Source organism: Larus michahellis, chromosome 19, assembly GCF_964199755.1.
Source record: "Larus michahellis chromosome 19, bLarMic1.1, whole genome shotgun sequence".
NCBI classification, from domain to species: Eukaryota; Metazoa; Chordata; class Aves; order Charadriiformes; family Laridae; genus Larus; species Larus michahellis.
In genome coordinates, this window is record NC_133914.1 from 1,789,081 (window position 1) to 1,813,720 (window position 24,640).

The 24,640-nt window shown below is 43.9% G+C and overlaps 1 protein-coding gene across 2 annotated transcripts in view; it reads right to left on the reverse strand.

Moving 5' to 3' along the window:
* The window catches only part of KIAA0319L (KIAA0319 like), a 34,959-nt gene that overhangs the window by 7,385 nt on the left and 2,934 nt on the right, over window positions 1-24,640 (reverse strand). For both annotated transcript variants that reach the window (XM_074562592.1, XM_074562593.1), the window contains 15 exons: window positions 20,116-20,810; window positions 14,450-14,741; window positions 12,236-12,337; window positions 11,277-11,374; window positions 10,000-10,087; window positions 8,677-8,769; window positions 7,856-7,988; window positions 6,500-6,728; window positions 5,622-5,745; window positions 4,924-5,056; window positions 3,879-4,027; window positions 3,406-3,557; window positions 3,078-3,216; window positions 2,581-2,740; window positions 267-409 (listed from right to left, as the gene is read on the reverse strand). In XM_074562592.1, coding sequence (XP_074418693.1) covers window positions 267-409; window positions 2,581-2,740; window positions 3,078-3,216; window positions 3,406-3,557; window positions 3,879-4,027; window positions 4,924-5,056; window positions 5,622-5,745; window positions 6,500-6,728; window positions 7,856-7,988; window positions 8,677-8,769; window positions 10,000-10,087; window positions 11,277-11,374; window positions 12,236-12,337; window positions 14,450-14,741; window positions 20,116-20,810 — 2,730 coding nt within the window. The remainder of the gene's footprint in view (window positions 1-266; window positions 410-2,580; window positions 2,741-3,077; window positions 3,217-3,405; window positions 3,558-3,878; window positions 4,028-4,923; window positions 5,057-5,621; window positions 5,746-6,499; window positions 6,729-7,855; window positions 7,989-8,676; window positions 8,770-9,999; window positions 10,088-11,276; window positions 11,375-12,235; window positions 12,338-14,449; window positions 14,742-20,115; window positions 20,811-24,640) is intronic.

Here is a 24,640-nt window from a genome sequence, read left to right on the forward strand (position 1 = left end):
TATCTTCCCAGCAACGTTACAAGTAACCATTTATTTATATGAAGTTGAATAGTGAATAGACAGAATCAATTGGTAAATAACTGATTAATGGATCGTCTAGCAGACTTATTTTTCTGTTTCCCATTTTCTAACATATGAAAGCTACTGGAGTGAGCGTATGTCTGTGCGCACCCAGGTGTTTTAGCACACACGAAGGTCATTATTCTTGCAGGCATCTGAGAAGAAAGGAAAAGATGTTAACTTGTACCACAGTGACTCTTACTTACTGACTGTGTTAATTTCTAATGCCCGAAAGATGAGGAAGTCTGACTGTTGTTTCCGTAGTTCGTTTTTTAGGGTCCAGGCTACCTCTCGTCCTTTGAATATCTGATGGGGAGGCTGGTTCTTCACAAAAAACACCATCTTCGTGCTAGAAGTCAGATAAAAACAATTATCTGCTGCTTCTCCAAACATCGGGCAGAGAGCCATTCTCCCCAGTCTGTCATTAGACGGACTTATTCAGAATCCCAAGTCTATTTGAAGACCAGACTTCTGTCTCCATCTTGGAAGCAATAACAGTAGACCCGGTCACACAGTAGAAGACCCTTTGGGACATCTGATTCATCCATATTTTCAAAGCTCGGCCTGGACTGTTCCTGAGTTTGCTAATGGTTTTGTCAAGTCTAGTTCCAAACGCCACCAAGTACATCTTTGCACGTTCATGCTAAGCATGAAATTCCCAAAAACTTTAAGGTCCTGCCATTTTCATAATCTCCTCCCTCCCTCACTGTGAGATCCTCAGACCTTCCTACACGTGGAAACTGGGGGCTCATTTCACCGCTCAGCACAGAGCTCCAAGATCAGAGAAGACAGTGAAAGTTTACAGTCTTTTGCGAAGGTTAGTTTGAATGCGCAAAGTGTTATAGCCAGAAAAAAGCACAGGTGTTGAGAATCCCGTATTCTGCATCTTTTATTGCATTAGCTTTATGATAGAAGAACTTGCTCCCCTAGGCTTGCTAGCCCTGCAGAGCCCTGTATCTCCTGCAGATTCACAAAAGGATGCTTGGATGTTTCAGATTTATTATTACCAGTAAGCCTATGAGTCAAAATCATATTAGTGAAGCCCTCAGAGTATGTGAAAAAAGCAGCAGCCAGGGGAAAAAGATCTTTTTTAAACAGTACAAGTTACTTTGATAGCTGAGGCAAAAATGGGATCTTAAAGCCATCTGTCTGAAAATAATCTCTGCTCTTTTATAACATTTCCCACTGTTCTGTCTACTTAATAAACATATAAACAAATGAAGCATTAATTACAAGAATCCCTTACCTGCCTTACACAGTGAAGAACAATGGCAACCGGCCTGGTCATGGCAGAGATAGAAAGGTAATATTACCACAGAAACTGCTGGCTGCGCTCTTTAGGTTTGCACGGACAATGAATTCTGATTTTACTGCTACAGCAGGCAACGCGGACACGAAGGAATCGATACATTACTGAACTCACGAGTGTCTGAAGTATAACTGCAGATTTATTGCTGACTTGCTGCATGACTTTAAGCATGTCTCTGAAATCTTTTTCAGTGCTTTATCTACCTTAAAACTACTCCATTTTTAGTAAAAAATAAGTGCAATATTGCACTTATTTCAGCAAATTACCACTCTGCCCTCGATAAGTTTGTTGCCGTGCCACTCACATGCATGCTCAGGCATCCTCAAACACACCTACAGTACGATGGGCCGCTGTTAGTATGGAGATATGTGCAGCTGTTGCTGTGACAACGCTACAGCGCCAGTCGCTGAAGTTTTCTGCAGAACAGTGAACTTCCCAGACCAGCCATTTGTACAGAGGGGGAAAGCTAACCTCCATCGAGTACTTTCATGCCAAAGCAGCATGGGCAGGATCCAGCTGGGCTAAACCATCCCTTGTATGTCTTGCTGGCTGCTGTACTTGGAGCTGAGCAACACTGTCCAGGCCGGCAACTCGACCCTGGCCAACAGCCCTGCCTATAAGCAAACTTCCACTTGTTTAGAAGAGACCAGCTGTAGTTTATTGTAAGCTGAACAGCAATCAAACCCAAGTTTTCCTTATCTCTTCAAACAAAAATTACATTGGCTTTCAACATTTTATTTTACATTAAATTGAAGCAGTTGCGTAGGCAGTAAAGCTAACGTAATATCACAAAGCTGGCATGCAGGGCTGCTGCTGAGGGCATTGCTACACCACCACCTCTGGTCTGGCGTCAGTCCTTCACCAAACCACTCTGTACCAAGCCCCATTATCTGTCCAGTTGTAGAACATACTTCAGATAGTCTTCACAATTTTCAAAACCAAATCAGATTAGTGCTTATTTTATAGATTTGGGAGCAGAGACATTAGCAGCAGCAAACAGCTTTTGAGGACAATGCACTATCTCCAGAGGGGAAGATACCCAAGACCTGCTTGGCCAAGACCTTCTCTGACCCAAGTAAGCAGGAACATCCATTTTAAGCAAAATCTCCACATGTTCTGATTGTCCAATCTGCTTCCCAAGAGAAAATACCTCTTGGTTTACAAAACCTTTATGCAATCCCGCCCCATGTACACTCACAGACAAACCCTACCTTTGTTCGGTGTACGGCTGGATCTTCTGCACGGTAATGTCCGAGTCGAGGACCCCCAGCAGAACGCCTATTTGTCGGATGAACATACCCTTCTGCCTCTCGGTCAGCTGGCTGACATTAACATCCAGAATCATCTCCACGAGGTTATTTTTCCTAGGATCTAGTGAGAGGGTAGATAACACAGATCTTAGAACTTCTATTTAACAGTCTGGGTACAAGTCAGGTTTCTATTATCTTTCCAGAATCTCTGAACACAAAATTACAGAACCTCACTGTAGGAAGGGATACAAGTCTATGATTTTCACAGGAAATGGCAATGGTAAGAGTGAGCCCCCAAGAACCACATGAAAATACAATCACATCCCCCAAAACTTTTGACCTTCTACAGTTCTGAGCTGGACTAGATTACATGTTTTAATCTCAGTACGCTGTAGACAAACAGAGGGCTTGCGAATGCACCAGAGACAAACATGGCACAGCACAAAACCCAGACTCACCAGGTTTGACCTCCACTGTGCTCCTTTCCACATCGCTCTCTCCTTTGGCGTCTGTTACTCTGAGGTGGAATGTGTAGGTCCCTTCTACCAGATTGGACAGGAGAAGGACAGGATGATGGTCTGAATTATTTAAGACTTCCTGGAAGGCAGAGCAAAATAAGCATCAGAAACAAAGGATCAGACTAGCGTGATATATCATCATACTTAAGGCTATCACTAAAAGGTAACAGGTGCACCCATCAGCTTTACATTTCCTCAGGAGCTGTCAACGCTACCTCTCGCTGACTTTTATGATGCTGCAGACTGCCATTTAAAAGAGAAACCTCACCCCAGCTGCAGGGCTCCCCTCGTCCCGGGTCCACAAGTAGCTGACGATTCCCTTATCATCAGAGGACTTTGATCCATCCAACTCGGCTGTATTTGTGGGCAAGGTGATGACAACGTTACCAGCAATCTTTGCAACTGGCGGCTTGTTTATCTCTAAGCAAACAGAAAGAAAACAGTTGGAGAAAAATCTGTTAAAGTCCAACAAAAAAACTACAGCATTAGATCTCCCCTGTAACCTGGAAATCCCCATCTAACCCTGGGGGAAGAGAAGGAAATTACACACTGTGGGATTCAGCTGAAGATACTGTTCCCTCCAGAAAGGGGTAAATCCCTGATTTAAATAAGGCCGTTTCAGTGCTCTCCACGTTATTTTTCACCCATCCCTTGCTCTTATTGTGCCTCTGAACACAGGGTTTGCTGAACTGCTCAGAGATAGCCTGTGTCTCCGGCAGCTCTGCTCATGGCTGGACGTACCTTCCTTGACAATGACGTTGACCGAGCTTTGGCTCTGCAAGTTCTTCTCGTCTTTAACTGTCAGAGTAAACTCGTATGTCCCAACTTGAAGGCCTGTTACAGTGGCAATGCTGCTGTTGGCATTCTCCAGCTTGACACCATCCGGGCCCCTAATCAAAGCACAAGAGGATGAACTTAAACTTTGCGCGGACCATGGGAGCCAGCCTCAAGCCAAACAGGAGGCTCAAGCAGAATTTACGGGGTGCAAACAGCCAGTCGCCTGGAAATACAGAGTCCATGCCAAAAAGCAAAATTATTTTCTCCGGTTACAGTAAGATAATAAAAAGAGTAAGTGGAACATTTGGAACAAAAAGCATAATTTCTGGTGGTTTAGTGTTTTGGTTATTTTTAAACCAGGGGAGCACTGATACCAGCATTTAAGTAGGGTTTACAAAAAGTGGTACTTTCAGCAAAATTGGCTTGTGAACTGCACAATAAAGCAATATTTTAAAGAAAAGGCAGAGTGCAAAAATAGTTCCTTCATTTATAAGAGGTTTGCACAGACTTTGCATTAGCAAACAGAAAAAGCTCCTGCAAGTTGCTCACAGGCTTTTTCCCTGAATCCCCTAAAGCACTTCAGGGAATTTATAGTCTGAAGGGAAGCATGACAACGAGAAGAAAACAACACTGCCTATTCAAACATGCTGCAAAAGGATCAAGTTAGAAGGCCCTGCTGTTATTTGATTACAAGAGTCAGTCCCTTCATACAGCCAAGACCACATTACACTGCTGTGATTCAAACACGGCCCGTCTCCTTTATATGCCGCAGCCATGCTGAGAACGGGAGTCAGGCCTAGAGATGAAGGCAAAAGTATTTCTAATGCTCAAACAAAACTCCACCTCTCTCTGATTAAACATAAATCCTTGTCTCATTCTAGTCACTGGTAAAGCTTGTCAGGCCTGATGTGACCAGTATTTAACGCAAGGGAACTATGTGGCTGTGTGTCTTGTTTTAAATGAAAGATCTAGACACTTGCTTAAGAACAGTCTGGAAGATGATACACACCGTGTTTTTTCCCAAAGAAAGGAGACTATCTTCTGGTCATCTGAGCTCTTGCTGCCATCTAGAGTGGTGCTGTCCACAGGAAGAGTTAATTCTTTATCTGGACCAGCATCTGCCTTCGGGGGCTTATTGTTCTCTGAAAAAGGATTGCAATATTTTTCATACACATGCCATAAAAGGCGGAGCTTAAAACCCCAGCATTATGAAGTTTCTACATGATCCCTACTATATTTCTTGCCCATTATCTGAACTTTGTACTCAGAGAATGTGAGGTTAAAAGCAGTTACGAGTTCAGGTCAGCGTTTCATTCACACATCTGCAATAAAATGAGAAGGAAATCAAAGAGCTGTGATTTTTGCTCTCATTCTGTAAGCATTACTCCACTTTTCCTGCTCCTGTCCCAGGACCAAGCACTATGGGCAGAGGCAGCTGCTTGGAAATACGATCCTGCCATTATGGTGGGATAATGTCATTAGACTACTTTGTGTAAAAGAAGAGAACAGCCTAGAAAGGCAGTATTTCTAGAAACTTTCTTTTGTTGGTTTATCAGCAATATACCAGCCCAGAACGGTCCTAAATTAGAGCAGCTTTTCTGAAGGAAACACAAAGCTACCATAAAATCTGGAGTACGTTGGCAGATCGATGCTCACCTCTAACCCCTGGAATGGAAGTGGCAAAAAAAGCAGCTAAAGGCAGCTTACCCGGCTGGACTATCACAGTGACCTCTGCGGTGGACTGGTGCCCAGCAGAATCCGTCACTATCAGCTGGTAAGTGTAATCACCTTCTTGCATTGCAGAGAGCTGCAAGACTGGTGTCCTCACCCCCTTTGAGAAAACATATTCATGTATTAAGAAGAATCCTTACACAGATGATGATAGATCAGAAGACTCTGCTTCTAAAATAACGATTATCAGCAGATTCTGGGGCTTATTATTAACTCCTGCTATGAGGCCAGAAGTCTGGGCCGCTTAAGCATGCAAGGCACTTACAGGTACGTTTATGCAGAGCAACAAGGACACTGTTGTGGAATGTAACAAGACTAATGCCATACAGGTGTTCAGACCTTTTAAGATTCAATAGATAACAACTCAAGCAAAACCTCTGGGGAGCCCTGTACAAATCATACACATTGAGAACCTGATTCATGGACTTTCCTATTCCATAAATTTGGCAGTAGTAATAATCTTCAAAAGAAAAAACGATGACATGGAAAAGCGAGATATATGGGTGCGATCGAGTTGGGCTGAGACCTGCTCTATGGGACATCAGAATCCAAAGCCATCACGTTCCCATCTCTCTCAACCCCCCAGTTCTTGAGCAGTATTTAAAACTGCATTGCTCAAGAAAAGAAACAGGATGCCAGTGAAAACCTCTAGCTAGACTGGTGCACTCCAGCTCAGCCACTAAGTCAATATCAGCTTCACATGGATTTAGTCTTAAGTATACATTTAATCATCACATGCTTATTCTGCAGGATTATAAGAAAAGTTTGCTAACAGTCAATTAAAAATGGTTTTTTTATAGAAAAAAAGCCAGCTAGCGAGTAATCCAGGATGAGCACCGGAGATCTGCACTGACCTGCATCTCCATCACCTTCCCTTTGCTGTTCGGGCTGAGGAGCCACTCGTAGCTGACGATGCTGTGATCATCGGTGCTCTGATTCCCGTAGAGGGTGATGGAGTTCTGAGGCAGGGTGATCACTTGGTTTGGGCCCGCATTTGCCACTGGAGGATAATCCACTGCTTTGTTCACAGTCAAGTTTGCAGTGGTGGAGTTGCTGGCGCCATCCGAGTCCACTACTGTTAGGCTGATGAGTGGAGAAAAAAACCCAAAGCGAAAGCAGTGAATAGTCATGCTTATCAGAACTGAATACAAAACACTGGCTGGAGTTAACTGAAATGCAAAAGAAGAGTTAAAAACTTAACACGGGATAGTAATTTTATTAAAGAAGTGAAAAAATCCTATGGTCTGAGGCAACTGTGCTTTTTCTGAATAGAAACTTCCCTGAAATGCCCAATTATCAGTCTCAAAGATGCAAGAAATTCAAGAGTCATGTCCATCTCTCACTTGAACTACCGGCTACCAAGACAAAACTGTGCTAGCGAAAGATCATCAGCTTTCACATACCCAGCTGTGATGGAAAAGACCTCCCTGAGTGTGACACTGCCTCTCAACAGCAGATGCTCATTAACGTGGGCACGGAAGTTCATTACTAACCCACAAGTGCCTGAACACAGTACGCGTCCTCGGGTAGGCTCGTACCACAAAACAGAACTGCCTTCTGCTAAATCTAGATCTGAACATCCATCTGATTAGTTCAAATACCAACTGCTTAAGAAGAAAACAGTGTTCAGTTACAGATACTCAGGTTTATTTTAAGTAGATGTGCTGATGCACTGCACGGACATCACACCAAAATGCAGACCAAAGGAAAAACATAGAACAAATATTAAAGTAAAATCGGCTACTATCTATTACTCGGGTATGTGCAGAAAACCACTAGGCCTCCTTCACTTATCTGGGACAAACACACTGCATTTAAAAACTGGATGCAAGACTGCATTTCTTCCTAAGCCTTTACCCAAACAGTTTAGATTTGACATTTCAAGAGACATTTTGCAGCTTTGGCAGACCATACGTTCCCTTCTGCCATCATCTCAAACCAGCACTACAGCTTAAGAATAAAAGGTAGCTGGGTAGCTTATCTCTTCTGAAGTGAAAAGCTATGAAACCACCTGAAAGTGGAGAGAGTACATCACAAAATAAGAGTTCTCTCCATGTTGGTTTTTTGGTTTGGTTTGGTTTGGTTCTTTTTGTTTTACTTTGTTTAGTTGGGTTTTTTTTTTTTTTTGAAACCACACTAACACTTCAGGAATCTTGTAAATTTTACTCTTCAAGGATGAGAACTGATCAACTCTTCCAGGTATAACCTACCTGAACGTGTAATTCCCAGGTACCAGGTTGGTCAGCGTCAATATGGCAGTATTGCTAGAAACCTTCTCCTCCCGCAAAGGACCCTTCAGCTCTTCCCAGTGATAGCTGACAATTTTATCATCATCAGTGCTTTCTGTTTCAATTATGGAAGAAAATACATATACAAGGAATTGGAAAATGCTGCTTCATAAAACCCAGATGTTCAGTCCCCTACTTCAGTATTGGGCTTAGTGGGCAAAGGCATTTTTGGCCCAAGCCCAGAGGTGTCTGTTCTGCTCAGATACCCAAACTGTACACCCTCCTCTACCCTGTTTCACAGGTCTACTTGAACACCCGTACTCCCAGGTCAGCATGTGTGCTGGGGGAAGACAAAAAATCTCCCCAAAATAAAACACTAACAAAATGATATGAGTTGGGAGTAAGACAACCTGAACATATTTAAAGAGATTCCTGAAAAGCTCTAGTGTGGGCCAGAATCAGTAAAGGCGGTGTGTTAGCTAACTAACACGGCTGAAGCTTAACATAAGAGAACGATAATTTTGACCGACAGTAATTTTTTTTTATTCTGAGCAGCAACCTCTAGAGCTTTTCCTTTTTTAGGAGATTGACTCAGGCCAGTGTCCTTCAAAAGGAAACATGGAGAGGTGCTGTCATGTGTGTATTCCCCTTTCCTGGCAAGAGAAGCTGATTCTTTTCACTAAAGCATGTTTGACAGCATCGCAGCCAGTGCCTCTTAAACTTAACCCAAAGGGCCAGCTCAGAAGCAAACACACAGAAACCAGGCTTGCTAAACTACTGCATTTAAAACAGTGGGTACTCACGGCTGCCATCGATAACAGTTGAAATGGTTGGCAGTGAAATCTCCTGGAACTGTGGGGACACGATGGCAACAGGGGGTTGATTCACCCGAGGCTCTGCAACAACAACCGAGCTGTTACAATGACATCTACAGGCAGATCACGATACAAAGCCCTGTCCAAGGAACTCTGCAAAACGACTCTGCCTTTGTGCACCAGGAGTAGCAAGCAGAACACATATTGCACATCCTCTTTCCTCTCCCCAGCCCCATCTACCCTCTCTGTCCTGCAGTCAGCGAGTCCAGGAGAGGAGTCCAAAGCGTGGAATTGCTGTGCCACACAGCTCCAAGACAGCCACTGAGCAGACCGACTGCAGAGAAGGGCACAATCAAGGACAGTGATTCGTGCTTTCAACAAGTTATGCACCAATGCGGGGAAACAGTGCTAACAAACTTTAAATTTAAAAAAGCAAGGAGGTGAACTGCCACAGTAGTGCTCTGCAAATGGCTGCACAGCATCAGTTCTCCCATACTGGGTCAAGCATTCCAGCACAGACCATTCTAACAGAGCAGCACCTAGAGCTTCTTGCCAAAGTTTGGCTGCTGCTCTGAAAAATGAATGATTTTGATGCATGCTGCCAGCTGCAGATTCACTGCTTATAAGGAAGTGATCAGTAACAGCATCCAAAAGGCCAGCCTTGCACTCTTGCTAATTTAGGGAGTGCAAGAACACTTCTTTGCCCACAAAGGCTGTAGAAAAAGTCTTGCTGAAGTGTGCAAAATAAAGTCTTTTTTGCATAAAAGGTGGTTCCCTCTTTACACAGACCATCTAAAGAGTGAGACCTGGTGAGACAGTCAGCACAAGCTACTGATCTACCCCAGCTCATCTGCAAACCACGTCTCACAGTAAGGAATAAGATTTGACTTAACCTGCCTGTGGTTGGGAACACTTCTTTACTGGACAGGGAAGAAAAGAACCTCCAAAGGACCTTCAAAGCTCTGGCTTCCCTTCTTTTTTTGCTCCTGCTGCTATAAGCTTTTTACCCCATTACAGTTAGTTTTTATTGAAGCAGTGGCCTTCCAGGGTGAGGCATTTGCTAAGCACTTTTGTATCAGTATTCCAGCTCTTCAATTGAGTGGTTGGCCCGTATGCAGCATAGCAGAAATAGCTACGTGTATTAGCAATAGTTTCTGATCTCAGGAAATGAATTAATACACGTATGAATATCCTGAGTTCACAGCACAACGAATTTTCACTAAACCAGGGTCCAGTCAAACAAGCAAAACACCGTGACACAGGTATCAGAGACAGACAAAGTTAAGGAAAGACACAATTCCACCAACTCACTTGGATTTACGGTAACATTCACGTAACCCTCTCCACGTGCGTTTTCCCCATCAACAACGACTTTGAATTCGTACAGACCAACAGTAAGCTGGAAGGAAACAAACACAAAAGCTTATTTACCTTCAGGATGGTAGCAGCTTGTCAGGAGCTAGTAGAAGGTCGAGTTACCACGCTTTGGCACAGAAGTACATCAGCAGCATAAAACAGGCAATTATGCTGCAACCTATGCATACACAGCAAGGGACGGCTTCCATGCCAAATGGTGTTACGTATCTTTTAGTTTACAATGGCTATGCAGAAACCGAAGACTAATATTTCTTTCTAACACAGGTGCCACAGAATTGTCAGTCAAGCTTTATTTTCTAGCCACAATAGGCACACAGAAGAGAGATAAGAGAAATTAGTTCAGGTTGCCTGGCCACAGGAATCTGTGCTAGCAGATTGCATTTGAGATGAGAAAGGCTGTACGTAAGAGAAGAAAATCTCTTCTTGTGTGCTTTTACAAAGGAAAGAATTTATTCTCTTCCTTCTAGGCGACATGAGTCAGGCAGTTGCCCCTTCATCGTTCACTGTTGAACCAATAAGAGAGGGCAAAGAGTCACTGCTGGACAACAACCATGGTATCCAAAAAGGCTGAAACCCTGATAGAGACAGACACGCTCCTTTTGAAGGGCTTTTCTCTGCATGATATCGTGACTGGAGCCTGTAGATTTTTTCTGAGCGCAGCAGAATCCAAGATGCTCAAAGGAACGTCTCAAATACAGAACTGTACATTCACACAATATTTAAAGCCATTCCCTTGTTAAGAATCCCCATGTGCAGAAACTGGCAATCCTTTCACTGTTAGAACTTGTCTAAAAGCAGCAGCCAGGGATGTGCAACAAGGCAGTCCACAGCTCTCATTAATGGAATCAGGAAGTCCCTTTTTCAGTGGGTAGCACAAGGCTTCAGACCTAAACAGACCACCAGAATGTTTCAGTAGCAGAAACATTTGCCACCCTTTGTTAATGTTAAATTGTGCCATTTGTATGGCTTGACACACTGCTTGTAGGCAGCTTTTAGATTCTGAAATCAATTTCTTCTTCCCCTCACGCCAGATCAATCTCCTTTTTATAAGAGACTTAGAAGAGGGCTTGCAGTCTAATGTTGGCTGCCTGCCCATCATGCAATTTCCTATTCATCCTGAAACCACACACGAGTCTTTCCTGGCTGCCAGGGTCCTCGTCTTCTCCACTTGGCATTTCACACAACAGGATACTAAGCAGCAAAAGCTTTACCTTAGATAACTTAAGGGTCTGGGAGTGCTTCCCTTCCATTTCTCCACTGTAGTCTTTTGGATGAGTAATCAATTCCCACTCATAGGAATAAGTGGTTCCTTAAAAAAAAAAAAAAAAAGTCCAGATGTTAGTTTTTAAAAGACTGCCTTTCTGCCACACTAAATAAAAGCAAAGGTATTAAACATTTACAAGGCACATTCTGCTGCACTATGGAGAAATGCGACAGCTTGGAATTTGGGCTGCAGCTTTTTGGGAATATACCCAGGAAAAGAGACAATCTGTGCTTCTAAACACATTTACTCTGGAGCCAAAACCCGTCTTTCAGCCCCTAAGGCATTAAAGAGCTTTGGAACAATCACAGCTTCAGGCTAATAAGAGAAAAATTGTGCCCTCAAATCCTGCAAACAGAACATAACGCCAGTGTTTGAAGAGGAACGGGTCTCATCTATCCCTGGTGCTGCACAACACCTAACGTGCCTGCCTCTCCCCCGCGGTCTCCCGCTGCCATTGTGGACAGAGCTATAGACAAAAACTTTACAAATACTTGCAACAATTCGCATGATGAAATGAGGAGCATATAGAAATGCGTTCCTCAGCATATCAACCCCGCACATCAAATTTCAATCCACCAAACGAGAGACCACTTGCTAAAACAGCTTGTCACCGATCAGCAAATATCATGAATAGATGCTGAAGATCCACTGCTTCCTCACTAACCGCTTTGAGAATATGCCATCACCCAAATCTAATGACTTTGTAGAATTTTCAATGTTTTTTTGTGTATTGCTGTTTTCTGTGAGAGACAGCAGGAGGTAATAGCACAGGATGAAAGATTTCTACAGTTAAGTGTTCTCTGATAAAAGACATTTTCAAGATTGTCCTTATTTAATGCTGTATACAATGCCTATTTGCCATTCCACCGTTATAAGCCCTAAGCAGAATTCCCAGGGGAGCCTTACGAGGTGGTGGTTCAGGAAGCACAAACGCATTCAGCTGAACTTCATTCTTTGGCAGGGTCACTTCGACGCTGTCTCCAGCAGAAACCACCAGCTCCTTCATAACTGAGAGGGAGAAGCACAGAATTGAAAGAGGAACAGGAAAAAAAGTCAGATACGTACTAAAATCCGCCTTGGCTTCAGAATCTGTGGAATAAAAACCAGCTACAAATGGCTGTATTTTGTAAACATGCCGTCACTCAATACAGCTGCCGTTTCAGGTTTCGCTCTCATTGTTAATGCAAAAGCACTAATAGGGTTTTACAATTTTAAGACAAGCCCAAAATTACTCAGTCATCTCTCTTTGCAGATACTGTGCAGCTCCTGCTCCTTTTTCCTAAGAGCTGAAACGTGACCCTCAGGCTCTGTAAGGGGGAAGCTGCCCCCCCAGCTCCAGCAGGACAGGAAGGGTTTTCCCTGGCAGGTTTTTGGCAGAGAACCCAGCTGCAGTCTCATGGCACAGCAAGACAAACACTCCACGTACCAAACTGCAATTTCAGATCTTCACAAATATATGAAGAATCCACGATATTTTTTTGAGAAACTGCTTGGAGACTGAAGAGATTTTTGTAAAAAAAAATGCATAGCTACCACACTGAGTATGGAAACTCAAAATACAAACCTGTTGCTTTTATTTATATTTTCATTTCAACCCCTGCTTAAGCATTTTCTTGACATTCTATTTCAAATAAGTTGTCAGGGAGCATGTTTTTAAAGACTACAGGATAGAGACTTGAAAACTATGGCTGGTGACATTTTTTTTCTGCTTGTTATTAGCGTTAAGGTAACCAGAAAGTTGACCACATTTCTTAAGAGTACCTCTCGGCCTCCTCATCCTCCTCTTCCTTTGCCATTTGCTTTCTTTTTGTCTTTTTATTACTGGGCCTGGGAATTATGCATACAAAATAGGAATTAAAGTTGGTTTACCCTAGTTTGACCCTGTCAAAGACAATGTTTCAGAAATACGCACAAAAAATCCAAGTTAAAAAAGATGGAGAAAATGCCATTTAGCCTTTCTTCCATCTGTTTATTAGCTACTGGAATTACCCAGTTAACTAGAATAAAACAAACTCATCAAATTCTTTTTTCCCCCTCCCAATTAATCCAGATCCTGAGATATTAGAACTCCATCAGTCTTTCAGCTGCAAAGAGTTCCAAGGCAAAAAGAAATCTGATCTCAGTAAGAAAAGGACACAAAAAACAACAAACAGATGAAAACCTAAAACCCTGCTTGGAAAAACAACCCTTCACGTCATCTTTGTATTATTTAGCAAAACAAGGAGGCCCTGGCTACGTTACTTTTCCAACACGAGCCACTGAGACGTTTAAAAATATATTTTCCAGTTTTAGCGAGGGTAGGCCCTTAAAAAGAGTATTAATTTATTAGCACAAGCACCCAATCAGCTTCCTGCCAAAAATGTCTTTGGATGCAGTGTTCCCTTTACACTTTCCATTTGTTCCCTTGTAAGGAAAAGGAACCCTAAATTCAAAAGAAATTCAGCTGTGAATACTTCAGCAAACAGGATTAACTGGATTCTGAGATATCACACGACCAGTATGCACCGTTCACTGGAAGCACGCTTCCTTACAGCGCGGGCTAATGGCCCGGGTGAGTTAACAGAGCTGTCCAAAGCGCGTTTTGGCTTTTATACATTTTCAATAGTTTGTTTTAAGGAACACCAGTGTGAAGAGAAACATCATTTTGCTGCAAAGCAAAGCATGGGCTAATGGCCAAGGACACTGTTTGCCATGGCTGGACTGTGCATTGACATTTCAGGGACGGAAAAGAATCAGTTACACCCCATTTTGAGCAGACATTAAGGTTTCTGCTCAGCTTGATAGATAGCGGTGTGTCAAGACTACTGAAGGAATGCTTCACGGCACTATGCTTTGCACCACACCTCAACTTTCACTTTGGGAAATTAGGATATCACCATTACTTTCAAGCTGCTCTTGGAAATAGATCCAACGGTCACATGCAGATTTATGATGCCGAAGTCCCATTCTCAGACCTCATGAGCACATGGGGTCCAACCGGAACGTGTGCTGAAGCATGCAGCTCAGCACTTTTTCAAAGGTCCCATAACTTCTGAAATTATCTGGTATTTTTCAATGCTGCAATGGCTTGTCAACAAAACCTGAACAGATGACACTTGTTGGAGCACTGGAGGTCCTCACCTGGTGTGGTGGCAGTAGTACCTGGGGACGCAGCAGTGTTGGTCTGGACTGTAGAAACGCTGCCATTTGTGGGAACTCCACTTGGCACAGAAGTAGCCGTCGGCATCTTCGTCGTGCTTTTCCCTGGCATGAGGCTGACTGTGGGCAACACATCTGAGGAGTGAGGATGGACTAAAGCATCATCTGGCTGCCCAGGCTTCTCCATCTTCCCTGTGGCCGTCAAGCCCTGGGCTACAGGACTGGAGAGCGTAGCCAACACCGAGGGTGCTGGTGCAGATGTTCCTGTGTGGATCTGTAAAGAAAGAAGTTGTCTTAGTTTGATTGAATGCTGAATGTCAGTTTTGTTTTAATGCGTTTGTTGCACTTCATCTCCTTCAGACAGGGAGGCTGAAAAGTCCCCGGTTTGTTTTTCCCAGAAGCAGGATGTTTTACTGCTTCCTCTTCTCTCTTCTAAAATGTTTCTCTGTGTTCTTCCTCCATAGGCCATTTCTGTGTCTGCTGAACACTGGTTAGGACCGTAGGTTTAACTACACCATCTTAAGTATTACAGCTGTTGATGTGGCAAACCTGACAGAAGATCTAGGCTCAAAATTGCAGCGAGTGGAGCTAAGAGAACACAGAGGTGGATAAGACAGAAGCAAAAGGCAGGGACCGGGAACTGGGGTCCATTTGGCCCATTTGTTCTAGCCACATATTCCCTTTTCTAAAGCTGTGCAGTTGGCAAGCACAAAGCAGGAGGATTGCAATGGCATTTTTATGTAATAATCGAATCATTGCAGCAAGAGGAAATTTACTTCAGAATCATTCTTCAAAGCAAGGTGACCGGACAGAAAGCGTTCCCTGCGTGCACGCCACAGGAGATGCTGCTGGGGCAGGGAGCCGAGCTGGCGGGCACAAAGTTTGCTCACATCCTTACAGGATGAGCCACTTTATTGAAAATAATCAAAGTGGCAGTAACAATTTCCTTTCTTTCATCAGAAAAATTCCTTTTACAGTACCCATCCCCATTCCAGTTCTTCGCCTGCCAGGCAATACTCTTGACAATTCACCTTCCACCATGAAGTACATGTGTGTAGCACATTTTGTGGAGCTAACTCTATTTTGAGAGCATCTGCTAAATATTTAAAATGGAGCAAATTACCATCTTTGACTTGGGAAGTGTTTTGGAGCTGACTTGCCCACCACTACTCCCCACTAGAGGAGCTGATCAAAAGCTCACATTGGAGGAAACATTCTCAAGCTTTTATACTCTGCTGCTGGCATTCAGGCCAGGAAACGGGAACTGTAAAAACGCTCTAGACCACGGTGGGCAACATCCTCAGCAGTAAATGGGCTGGGCCTCAGTAAACACTAAGTGCCAGTTGTAAAAATAAAGAAATAAAGCCATCCTGCACATACTGCAACAGCTGGCCAGGCCAGGAACAGCAATGAAGGCTTCTCTGCAAGAAGGGGTTTTTTTGCAGTTTTGGGTAAATCATTTTGTCTCCCCATATCTCAGTGAACTTCGCCTCAGTCACAGGATGCAAAACATCTCAATTCATTTGTACATTTTATTTGTGTCTGAAATTTACGGACCAGAGAACCAAACACCATTTGTTAGTGTTATGGACGTAAGCTGTTTTTCTTTATTTGTCTGCTTTTTTGATGGACTTCCTTTATCTTTAAAAAACCTACAGATTCTTTGAAGCAAAGATGCAGGCAAGATCTGGCTTACTGCTCTGTGCTGCTCTTCATCGGCGGCCTCAGGACAGGTCCCCAGCAGTACTGTCTTACACCCACCCAGAACTCTGGCCAACTCAAGACACTGACTCCCTTTTGCCAAGCAAGCGAGTAAGATAAAGTTAGAAATACTGGCACACCAAGAGGGGAGCAGCCAGGCAGGAACTTGGACACTTGAGACAGACTCTTTAGGAAAGACACAGGAGCAGGTGGTCTCCATAACTTCATACTGCTGTGGGGAAGCACTCTTTGCTTAGCAAGAGTCAACCCAGACGGGTGGTAGGACCAGCCGTCACAGCACGCAGGAGACCAGCATCTGCCCACTGGGCACAGCGGCCAAGCCCCCACTTTGCTCGGTAATATTTTCAGTGAGCTGGATGCTTCCTTGGCTCACTTTTTAACGCCTAAAAACCCCCAAACTTTACAGCTAAGAGAGATCCTCTTCCTCCCCGAAGTCTTGAGGATGAACTGACAGCCAAATGTCTGTGGAGAGCTTGAGTTAGATAAGCTTTGCCTGGGGCAACATAACAGTCAAAAATGCCTCTAATGCTTGCAAGCCGAGACATTTCTTATCTTTACTCCATAACACCGAATTCTTTAAAGCAAAGAAGATTTCATTCTTGAGGATAAATGAGGAGGAGACTAGAAGTTTGCCAGCTGTCCTATCTTATTAGCTTAGAAGAGAGAGAGAAGTGGCACATTGACCCGAGTGAACGCAGGAGTGTCAGACACCTTGGATTCCAATCCTTAACTGCCTTTGGCGTGGGACAAGTGACCTGGTCTCCGCATCTGAGAGTCCTTTGTCTGTACGATAGAACTAGAGCAGCTATGTGCATCAGAATCCGCATCAAACCTATGTTACTTGAAAGAAAAATACCCGTCTTCCGCAATTTTCTTTTATTTTTTAATTTAAATGGGCATCACTTTGCTAAGCCTGTTCTGAATTTAAAAAATGGGCTCTTTTCAGCTGAGATTGTGCCCTTAGTTGTTTACACAAGGTGCCATGTCTGTGAAGACTCTTAAGACACAAAAATGTGGGTAATGTCACAAACCATTACAGAATTAGTGCTGGCTGTGAAGAGAGACTTTTCCCCCTTCCTTGCAGTGTAAATATCGCCCAGCACCAACATGAAACAGGACAGCAAGAGCCAAACACCGGGCTCGCTGGGGACAAGAGTAGCCAGAACTGGGAATGCAGGAATGAGCTCTCCGGCTCTAACAACTCCACTTTAAAGGCTGCAGCTTTTTCCACAGCCTGCCTGCAGAACTGCTGCAGTGCTGCAGCAGCCCTTCTCATCAGCAGCGCTGCGCTTAAATACTTCTCCTAACTGGCTATTAAATGCAGTGCCATATTTTAATATTGACAAGTATTTCTACGATGAGGCAGAAAAAAACTGGTGCCCGGAAGATGTCACTCACTCATGGAAAAACACAAATTTCTCTCCCTTAGATAAGGGCTGATGAGCAGGGTGCACTGCGGTTTATCCTGGTACCCTCTCCTTCACCCATCTCTGGTTCCATAGCATGGATGCAGTAAAACCACAAATTAAAGCTAGCTGCACATTAGCAAAGGACATTGCAGATGGCTCTGGTGCTATGAGAACTGCAAGAGGAAAGTTAAAACTCAGTGAGGCAATGTCTTCCTAAACCAGTCACTTGACTTTTCCCTCAGTCTCTAGGAAAGGATTTGCCTTGCCGCGCATTCAGTGCTCATCAACAAAAGGGGAGAATATGCACATTAATTTCTTTTGCCCCTTGTAGAGAGGAGTTAAGAGCCACTTTGACCTCAGATGTCCTTTCCCACTTCAGATGTTTGATGCTCCCGGGTATGAACTGCTTTGCATGCAGCAATGATCCAGCATTTTCCCCACGTTCCAGCCCACCCGCCAAACCTAACCTTCTTTAAGAATACAGTATTAAATGCTTGGCATTCACCTGCTGAATCCATGTGCTCCATGTACTGGACCAAATCTAGCCCAGGTGAAACTTCGCTGATTTCATCACATGTGTTAACTTTACTTACTCTGACCCACAACCAAACCAACTTGGAAAACTCCCTGCTTTAGCATCTCCCTCCTGCAAAGGCTGGCCACGTCCCAAGTACACAGCCTTGAATGTTATATCCTTGGCCTAAATTAAACTGCTCTCAGATCAGAAATGCAAGGACAGCTGCAGAACTTGCCTCAGATTTTGCCAGTGAAAGTTGGATGGTTCAATAATCAAGGAATTAGCCCAGGGCTGTGTAGAACCAGCTTCGACTCAATACTCCTGTTAAGGTGGATTTTTTAGTTCTTTCTCCTCCTCAAAAAACTCTACCCTAAACCTCAAAAATGCGACTGCCAGGAATTCCATCACAGCCAATATACTTTAGTAGGAAGTATTTATTTTGATGAACTTGCATTTTGTCAAGAGATCTGGACTTTCTTACTATCAATAAAATCAGTAAGGAGAATAAAAACCTGTCCTCAGCATACATCCCAACAGTGCGCCTTGATGACAATGGAGAGTGGTTCCTAAAGATGGGAAATCCTGGATACTCAGCAATATTCAGAAGCTGATTAATCCCTGTAATTTAATATTTGCAACCAGTTTACTGGACAGGCACTGAACAGTAATAATACAACTCAGAATGCCACACTTCAAACTGAACAAGCAGGGAGATACAACAACTATTACCCAAGAACAAGAGAAAACATTTAAGGCTGGCTGCAAAGACGTCTCCCCAGACACCGCATGCGTAACAACTGAGAGAATGGGGTCACTGCATAAATCTCAGCTATTAGGAGGCGGAAAGAACAGGCAGGGTGGAAATGCTGCAATACTGCAGGGGAGAAAGCCGAGATCTCGCGTCAGCCCTAAATGCTGTGGGGTTCTGGAAAATCAAACATTTGTAAAGTTTTAGTGCGTGATTTCACACGCCAGCCGGGCTGCCCTGGAGCTCTCAGCGGTGTCCCTTGGCCACTCTCCACATCCGGCTCCGCAGGGTGGTGGCTTGGACCGGTCACAGCCCTACCTGGAACCAAGATTTGAATACAAGGGAGAGAAACAAATTCAGTCAAGCTTCCGTAACAAAAACATAACTACAGGGAAAGGCAGCAGGCTTCAACAGTGCCAAATCCTAGAAATACGGCAAAAGATATTTAAACAGTTTCACAAAGTATAATTCTTTCTATCTCGCTATCACAAGTGCATGGGTTTTTTTGCATGATAAGGCTCAAAAAAACTAGTTGCAGATTTAAAAATACAAACATCATTTCACAATTGAAATGTGCCAATTTCTCTTTAGGACTAACATCTAGATTTACTAGATTAACATTGCACATGTTTGGAGTAGAGACTGAACTGGTTTCATTCAACCAATGCCAATGTAAGCTTTTGTGGATTTGACAAACTGAAGCGGTCTTAAAAACAGAACAAAGAAGTTGGCATTAAGATGCCAACTCAAGCAAGCAGGCTGACATGGAAGTACACTGCTAACTCCGTGCATGAATCTATAAAATAATGTATTTAACTGCCTCGATTCAGCACTCAAAGGAAAACAGCTTATTTTATTTTGTGCATCTGAAAAGGTACTCTCGCAGGTAAGTTTTCATCTCCCGGGCACTTCCCACTGACATCACATCTCACCCTTCCTCCTCATCTGGCAAGTACGCTGTATGATTATACAAAGGATAAGCATCAGCATGACCTCCATCTCCCCTCACCTTCCCAAAGACAGTTCATCCCAGCTGGGTAGAGGAGGGGAAAAAACCCTACCACCCCAAAAAAACCAAATAAAAAACCCAACCCTTGGCCTTGCCTTGTTGACAGGAGGCTGAGAGCAGGCATCCAGAAAGGTACCCTATCGTTTCAGCAGTTTTAAGTCAAAGCCTACATAAAGTGAGATTGAGCAGGAGGGTGACAGCTGTCCAAGAAAGCCCCATTTCAGCCCCAGCAATCACACTTACCTGTGGCAAGCCAACACCATCTGCATCACTCGATCTAGTCACATTATTGCTTTTAGGAGGGAATGGGCTTTTGGTTTTCTGCTCTCTCGGATCCTGTCCATTTGTCAGTAAGTCTTCCTTTTGACTTGGATGGCCTTCAGGAACAGGCCTGTCTGCCACTAAGCGCCTCAGTACTTGATCCTTCAAGCGCTCTGCTTCACTTCGCCTGCTTCGGGATTTGCTATCTGACACGCTGGCTGCAGCCTCACTGCTGGGGCTTGCTGCTATCTCCCTTTTCAGGGGTTCCACCCTGTTACCTGCCAAGCTCCACTGCTGGAATGACCTCCGCAGTCTTTTTTTCCCCTGGACAGGGGTGCCCCAGTCCAACCACTTGTGAAACCAGGTCTTCACATCACCTTCCGTTTGAAACTTTAAGTGCTCTATGCTTTGTGATTTCTTTAAAAACACCAAAACTGAGTCAGAAAAGCCAGTCCTGTTCACCTGACACATGCCAGGCATAGTGCAGTTCACCTGGATGCACATATTTTCGAAGAACCAAAATGCATCACAAGTGGGGCTCTGGCAGCAAGCAGTCTGACAGGACCGTACGGTATGAAATCCTTCCAGAAGCTGTAAATGGTGATCTTCCCACGATCTCAAACGGCCACCAAACAGGATCTTCCCCGGCTCACATTTAGATCTGTTCCAGTTTGCATCTGGGAAAAGGGAGGGAAGACAAATAAAGACAATTCTCAGTTCTTTAAAGCAGTCGACAATAGATCCTCACCCCTGTTGTCAAGATGAATTTAGGGTACAGGAGTAATGCGGGAGAGAGGGTGCAGGACAGTAAAATGGGAGCTTCTTGGAATCTATACCTGCCCTCAGTATCCAATACTTGAACAAGTTTTTAAGCAATAATCTGTTAATCAATGGGACCCACCACCCTTTTGGATAGCAATGGAGCTAAATCCATTTACAACAAAAGAAGCAAAACCAGAAACATTCCTGATTCAGAGAAGACCATAAGGCACAGACTGAACAGCGAGGCTGAGGTTACGCAGCAAGTTAAAAGGTAGAAATTGAACTCAGGAACCCCGAGTACAGTTTCTTATTGTAACCAGGAAATAGCACTGCCCCTCTGCCCATAGTTTGCCTTGAAGGAGAACTCTGGAAACAGCATCACTGGCTTGGTTCATAGTATGAACGAGGCATGTTTTCTTCTTCCATACTGATGTTTGAAGTCAAGTGACTTGACTGAAAACGACTCTATTTGAGAAGTCACTAACATTTTCTAGAACACAGGTTTGCAAGGCCTATCCTCACCACCTGCTCCACTGTAGCGCTTCCTAGAACAGAAATTATCTGTCAAACATGTTTTTTAAGAGACAAGTTACTTCAGATCTCAGACCAGCAGTAAAGCAGCAGCTGCTTTGCATATGGATTTATTTTTTTTTCTTAGCATGAAAAATTAGAGTGCTTGCAGGGATCAATGGATTAAAGGCTTCCAAAATTCAGAGCTCTGCAGATTAAGGACTCCCTAAAAATAGATTAATGACCTATGGGACTGTTACACTGTGCTGTGTTCAGCATCCAAGGGATAATAGGTCACTGGAAGATTACTTTACGAACTACATCGCTGGACTCTAAGTGGTGCAGCTGGAGACTATGCTCCAGATATGGCTCCCTGCTTGTCAAGAATGGAGTTCTTGAGCACAACACAAATGGGAAACTTTTTTCTTCATTAAAATAAAGAAGTCTGAATTGGAATTATAATACCTCAATCCCTATTTCTCGACAGCATATAAAGAAAAGTTCGGTAACATATTACTATTCCAGTAACTGAACACACACAGATTTCATGTTGCATTATACCCACATTCACTGCAGTGGGAACTAAACAAAGGCGCAGGTAGCAGGAAGCTTTCCAAGTGCCAACCACAACACAGACAGAAGTGCAGAGGGGGAGGTTTTTTTCTGATCAAGTCTGAAGCTCACAAGCAGTGGTCAACCTCAAGCTCCTGAAGCATCAATCCTGGAAAAGTCTCTGAGAGACCCTAACAGTACAGACAGATGCAGACGTTTTGGGCTACCTGAAGCATTTGACTTCAGGACTTTAAACCCCAGCCACAAAGACACTTACCTCACGCTACTGAGATGGCAAGGAACTCTGACCCTCTGAATCACAGCTAATACCACCCCCAGGTGCAGGAGGAAGAGCAAAGTCATAGCACTTTCATAAACTTTTATGTCCTAGATAACCTTGTATGACCAAAGAAAGCAAGCAGGGAAGACAGAGGACATATTTCTATCCCAAACACCGCAGTAGGTATAACAGCCTTTCTACTCCTGATCATTAAAGGTATCCACATACAAGGGCTTTCTCACCCAGAATAGATTAGCCACTTTATTTAAAATAAAGGGCGATGGCCATATTCATGTACCTTTTGTGTGGAATCTCCTCCTACACCAAGAATTTTAACGCAAAAAGGGAACTCACACCACCATCAGGAAAAGTTTGTTTTTGAGACATCAGAAAGCAGGAAGCAAAAGCGTTATTTATAGCTTATTGTGAAGCCACTCAGCAAAGGCAGTTTGAAGACAAGGCTCCAGAAAGCTAGCATCAGCTCCAACAGAACGCACGCGAGATCTGTGACTGAGTCACGGGGGAGCAGAGCTCCCTGCGGGTGTCTGAACCCACAACTGCACAGAAGGAAGGGAAGTTCTTCAAGTGACCAATGTCCAACTGCAACATGTAGATGAAACTTTGCATATGTTCAACAGAGAGAGAAGTTGACAACAGCACCTTTAAAATCAGCCCTGTCGCGCTGCATCAACACACGGCCCTTCCTCCGGGAGCAAACAGACAGGCAGCCTGTCTGCCCCAGGGCAACAACCGACCTCATTACACCCCGAAGTGCTCGGGCTGACAGTCACCCTGACACCACCGCGCACACAGGCAGTGACAAGTACCTGGCGCTGACCTGATGGGCCTGGAATTAGGACAGAGTAGGAGGCAAGGGGTGGTGTACACACAAAAGGTGCATGTGTGTACACACACACACATCTCCCTCCAGACTTAGAGAAACAAATAACAAATGGCAGAATAATACTATTGCTGTGAATTTCAAGAGGGTTTTAACCATCAGTTTAGCCTAAAAAAATTCACTTTCTGTTAAAGGTGAAGCTCTGCCCCTAATACATCCTGTGCAAAAGGGAAATGTGCTGCTTCCCACATCCCTAAATTCTCTCCTCCTCCTCGACCAGTGCTCATCCATCGCTCCTCAGATGTCAGCCCTGGCTCATGCATACCACTCAAATTAAGGCTTGCTACAGAACCCAGGGAAATTCAGCAGCAGCTTTCTAGTAACAGGCTTAAAACTAAGCACATACAGAACGGGGCATATTTAAAAGAAAAGTTTGCCCAGGGAAAATATCCCCCATGAAAAAAACCACCACATACACAAGTATTTTACTTATTCACCTAAAATGTAAAACCTGAATCCCTGTAAGCATCTCCTAGGTATGCCAGAGCCATGACTTAGCCCAGATGACACAACACTACCATGCTGAGAGCATTCTGCTTCAAAGATCTTTTAACCCACTGCTAAACCAAGATGCAGAGAATTGAATTATACTTGGCCAGATTTCATTTCCAGAACTCTGCTAATGCCCACCTAGGACATGCTTATTTGAAATTAGCCAATGTGGTTTCTGAATTGCTGCACACAAATAGCTTAAAACTCAGTTAACTCTCAGGAATGACAGAAGAGAACAGTCAACTCACAACACACCAACCCGGCATTCTAGGTATACATTTTCCACAGAACCATGCTGATTTTCATCTAAGTAAGGCAAAGGGGGAGCTCCACAGAACCTGGTGCAGCACCTGCACTGAGCAGACACGGACCCGCATGAAATGAGAGAAGGCAGCTGTGAGTACCGGCAGAGTTACTAGTTCCTGCTTACTGAGAACGCAGCCTGTTCAGTCCCTTCCAGTTCCTTGTGCCGGACCCTAGGCAGCCACACACGCATACAGGAACTCGCAGGGTGGGTGAGACCAGCAGTAAATCTGGTTCACTGACACCATGAATGCCAGCAGCTTCAGAGAAAAGCACGAGAAACCTGTCAGCAGGAACATCCCTGAGGACGAGTTCCTTCCTCAGCCCCAGCAATCTACCCAGCCTAGCACAACACAAATCACAAGACGCCTGTACAGTGGGTGTGCTTAGTCACTTCTTAATATTGTTTTTGTCTTTTTTTTTTTCTTCTCTAGTATATCAGTACAAAAACCGCTGCCCTTCTCAGGAACTCGGGAGTTCCTGTCCCGATGATGCAGCTCACAACTTTGCTGAACAGCAGGGGAATGGAACTGACAAGAACAGTTTCTATTAATAAACTCAAGGTTCACAGACTTGCTCAGGCAGCTAATCCCTCCTGATATCAGATTAATGATTAAAGACTTGACTCTATAGACTTTTTTTAATCTGTCACATGTAACCAATTATGTCAGCACAGTTCCTCTTGCACAACTCCACATGATCACGCT